At 39.2% G+C, this 3567-nt stretch overlaps 1 protein-coding gene across 1 annotated transcript; it reads right to left on the bottom strand.

Annotated features, from left to right (window-relative positions):
• Positions 1–298: 298 nt before the first annotated feature.
• On the bottom strand, positions 299–1573 carry LOC144463926 (uncharacterized). The gene is made up of 3 exons (XM_078169674.1): positions 1556–1573; positions 1193–1312; positions 299–1144 (listed from the first exon to the last, which is right to left on the bottom strand). The coding sequence occupies exons 1-3, from the start codon at positions 1571–1573 to the stop codon at positions 572–574; spliced, it is 711 nt and encodes a 236-aa protein (XP_078025800.1). The 3' UTR covers positions 299–571.
• Between the last annotated feature and the right edge of the window lie 1994 nt (positions 1574–3567).

The following is a 3567-nucleotide window of genomic DNA, read 5'->3' on the forward strand; positions in this document are numbered from 1 at the left end:
TACCGAAAGTCCATACTGAAAGTCAGTTTTTTGTTTTGTTTTGTTTTGTTTTCCCCCAGAAGTCAGTTTTTAAGTCTGTCTCTTTTATTTTATTTTTTTTTACAAACTTTGAAGCAATCAACAATTATAAATATATAAATATATACATTATAAAAATAAATAATAATAATAATAATAATAATAAAATTATTTCAGTAATTATTTCAAATACAGTTATGTTTTGTTTGGAATAACATCGACCCCAACAAGTTAAACCTACAAAAATTGCAAAAAATCAGCAAACACATTAATTTTAGTTGATTTAATTTTTAACAAAGATTTAATAAGGTGAGCACTTTCATTTATTGGGCTACAGTTGCAACATACAGATTACTATCAGGTCATTCAAAACAACTGAAAACCATGGACACAACAAATTTTACTTGGCGAACCACCAAGTTCCACCAACACTGACAAGGGGACATGAGCTTCCTCAGCTTCTTTTTGGTTCTTTCTGCACAAGCCCACCCTGGAGTCCCCACAAAACTTGTTTTCCACCATTTCGGAAAGAACCTGGTGTTGCAGTAGCTCCTCACTGGCTACAGTAATCCACAGACCAAATATGGTGACACAAGCTATGAGACAGGCCACTCCTTTGAGCAGGTAGGTGATACTGCGGACAGTCCTCCATCTCACATTTTGTGACATGCTGGCCCCATGTTTTCCGCAGCACATGCACCGGTACGCTGAAACCCTTAGCGATTTTCCTGACTGCATAAATGCCATTATTTTGGTCAACACATGTGCTTTTAAGATGAGATTTGGTTGTGATATCTTTTTGTTGATTGTCTTGTCTTTGAATATGTAATGCCAAATTCTTTTTGTATAATACAATGGTGCAGTGAGGGCACTTCGCGTGGGAAGATGGAAGTGGAGGCTCTGGAGGGTCTGTGGTTGTAGCTGGGGGTAAGTGATCTGTGACAAGTGTCAGGGTCTTGGGTGATGCTGTCTGAGATAGAGGGTGGGAGAGGTGGGAAGATGGAAGTTCCTGAGTGACTGCTTCTTCTGGAGGCTCTGTGGTTGTAGCTGGTGCGGACACTGCAGGGGGAAGTGCATATGAATGATCCAGTGATTGTGCAAAGCCCTCAGAAGATGATGGTGAGGACTGATGAAGAGGTGGCACCACCACAACACATTTTTTTAAAACACTCACATGTGGTGATATGAAGTCTTTACGAATTACAGTTTTGTCACAGAATGGACAGTGGAAATGACCTTTATCACGGCAAGGCATGTTGCATCTGCAGATTATTTCTTTCTGTTTGATTTGAAACTGTTATGACCATTTCAACAGATGTAACAACTCCACAAAATGCTAGAAGTGGGGATCTATTGAAAGTAACTTGCTTTCTTTGCCAAGCTTATCCACAGACCTCAAAGCAGTGCAACTTAATTTTAACACTGGTTAAAATATGACAACCTTATATATGCAAAAACACAAATATCATTAAACATTACTATTACATGTAGAAGTATATGATCTCTAACAGATACTTACAGATACTCATCAACATACCATGGAAATGAACTGCATTTTCCGTATTGGTTTTATGTATACTTTATTTATCTCACCCGGTTAACCCTCGAGGGTCGCTCATGTCGTATACCGCGAGACGACTCTCTTTACTATTTGTAGAATATCTCTGGAAAAAAAATGTATAGAACTTGATTGAGCAGTTCAGGGTTGAGGTCAAACAAGCATTAATACACAAGGAGACTAGGCGAACCAAAAATTGGAAGAAATGGCTTGTGTACAGTGAGTGTGTGCACAGATGTTTTACACCACAACACACCAAAAAGCAGAGGAACACATATTAACCCTGCTGCAAACTACACATCTCAATTAACCAACACATCAAGCGAGGGCAGTAATAGTCTCTGGCCAACATTAACACTCTTTACACACAGACATTGATGAAAGGGAGCATGACAGACCTGGAGCAGCTAACGTTAAGTTAATACCAATCATGCCCTTGTTTTGACACAACAAATGTAGCTAAACCCACCATCCAGTGGTAGTAATTTGTACATGCCAAGATTCCCCACATAGACGTCCCCCTAATTATTCGATACATTACGTAGAATTGCATCTTAGAGAACGTAACACATGTGTTAAAAGATAATGAAGATGGCGGCGCGTGTAAACGCAGCAGCTTGGTACTCTGCTAGTGCAAGCTACTAGCTAGTACTGCTAGTGTTAGTACAATGACAATAAAGTTGTCTAATTCTAATAATTAAAAGACACATTACCTTACTGTTCTTTCTCTTATTTGCGCGTGTATTGTTCGTATTCTTCATCTTCTCCATCGTCTTCGTCTTCTTCTTCTTCTTCTTCTTCTTCTACTTCTTTTTCTTCTTGAGCGAATAATACACAGATCAACTTCCGCTGTGACTTCCAGTAGGGACTGGATGTAAAATGGCGGCGCCTTTCCGGTATGGAATAATATACATGAAGAAGACCAACTTCTGGTAGGGACGGTGGATATCCATCCCATCCTTTGTCCGCCATCTTGTCTGCAGTTGGGTCCCTCTCGGAAAAGTAGCAAAGCTTCCTAAAATACATTTCTTTGGCTTTTTTATAAACAGTTGCCAACGGTGTGTATGTGTGTGTGTGTACACTTTATAACTAGTAACCAGTGTGCACTGGGGCCTATCACAATAGCGTGCACAGGGGCCCATCTTAACTACTGTACACTACTGATCTAACCAATAGTATAGCTACAAAGGACATGAAATTTGCTTCACATTAGCCATGTTTCCATCAGCCTGTTTAGATGCGCATCTAGAAGTATCACATCAGAAAATTATGATTGAAACGCCAAAATTCAAATTAAAATCCCCTGATTCACACAAACTAAAATACGTTCGCTTTAGCCGGGTTTTGGTTGTTTCGAAAAAATGTTGATTCGCAAAACGGGGGATGGAAACAGTTACATTTGAATTAAGTCTGACATAGCGCACCTCTCTCCATGGTGATATCCACACTCCGGGTCAGGAAAGCGGTAATGCATTTACAAGCCGGTTGCCAACCACCAGAAAACGTAGAAGAAGAAGAATGCGAGACTTGTTTTGTTTCTGGTTCTGCGGAAAACTCTCACGAGTTCCTAGTTTTCACCAAAGTCTGTACATTTAATGGAAACACACAGGATTCATATTTATTTTAATGCGCATTTCCCAATGATTCGAATCACTTTTGGATGGAAACATAGCTACTGACAAACTACAACATTAAATGCTCTATTTCTTAATGATAAAAATCTGAATTATACAATGTTATATAATGATAACACTGTGAAAGGAGGCATTTTTCATGATGAGTATTTTTTATTTTTAATACTTTCAATTTATACTTTTCCTAAAAAAGAACAATGTATAGACTCAAAAGGAAGTGCTCTGTTGAGATTATAAAAAGGTAGCAACCAGGTGCCAAGGTGCCAGGTGCTAAGCAGCAGGCATTCAAGAGACGCAGCACTGCAAAAACTGCCCACCAGCTACACCTATATGTCAGTCCATCATCAGCTTCCCTCG

Source organism: Epinephelus lanceolatus, chromosome 7, assembly GCF_041903045.1.
Source record: "Epinephelus lanceolatus isolate andai-2023 chromosome 7, ASM4190304v1, whole genome shotgun sequence".
Classification (NCBI taxonomy): Eukaryota; Metazoa; Chordata; class Actinopteri; order Perciformes; family Serranidae; genus Epinephelus; species Epinephelus lanceolatus.